The sequence below is a fragment of the Mesitornis unicolor genome, unplaced genomic scaffold (genome assembly GCF_000695765.1).
Source record: "Mesitornis unicolor isolate BGI_N332 unplaced genomic scaffold, ASM69576v1 scaffold25609, whole genome shotgun sequence".
NCBI lineage: Eukaryota > Metazoa > Chordata > Aves > Mesitornithiformes > Mesitornithidae > Mesitornis > Mesitornis unicolor.
The window spans coordinates 3659-4186 of record NW_010206911.1 but is presented as its reverse complement, the minus strand read 5'-3'; the positions used below and the strand labels follow the sequence as shown (position 1 = coordinate 4186).

At 60.8% G+C, this 528-nt stretch overlaps 1 protein-coding gene across 1 annotated transcript in view; it reads right to left on the bottom strand.

Moving 5' to 3' along the window:
* LOC104546541 (insulin receptor-related protein-like) overlaps positions 1 to 528 on the bottom strand; it is a gene marked incomplete at both ends in the record, with an annotated part of 4246 nt that overhangs the window by 331 nt on the left and 3387 nt on the right. Inside the window, 2 exons of the mRNA XM_010191957.1 lie at positions 1 to 49; positions 127 to 386. Of these exons, the coding sequence (XP_010190259.1) occupies positions 1 to 49; positions 127 to 386 (309 nt within the window). The remainder of the gene's footprint in view (positions 50 to 126; positions 387 to 528) is intronic.

Genomic DNA, 528 nt, shown 5'->3' with positions numbered 1-528 from the left:
CGGTCGGACTCGGTGACGTTGGAGATGAAGCGCAAAGTTTGGGTTTTACCTGTGGGAAGGAGGCGCAGGGTTCGGCTCAGGGGGGTCACAGCATCAGCTGCCCCCAGTCCCAGGCCCCGTACTCACAGGACGCCCGGTCCCCGTTGGTGCGGGGGTTGATTTCGGCCTTGTTCTGCCGCCCCTTGGTGCCCGTCACCTCCTCCATGCGGTAGATCTCGGCCAGGCACAGCTTGGGGTTGAAGGCGAAGTACATCTTGCCCACGGGGATGGAGAGGACGTGGTGGCTCCAGTCCCAAAGCTGCTGCAGGTTCTGGTTGTCCAGGACGTAGAGGGTGTAATTCCTGCAGGAGAATGGAGACGGCGGGCATGGGGCACCCCAAAAGCCACTGTCACACACAGAGTCACTCAGGTTGGAAGAGACCTCCAAGATCAAGTCCAACGTCAACCCAACCCCACCATGGCCACTAAACCACGGCCTCAAGTGCCACATCCAGGCGGTTTTTGGACCCCTCCAGGGATGGGGACTCA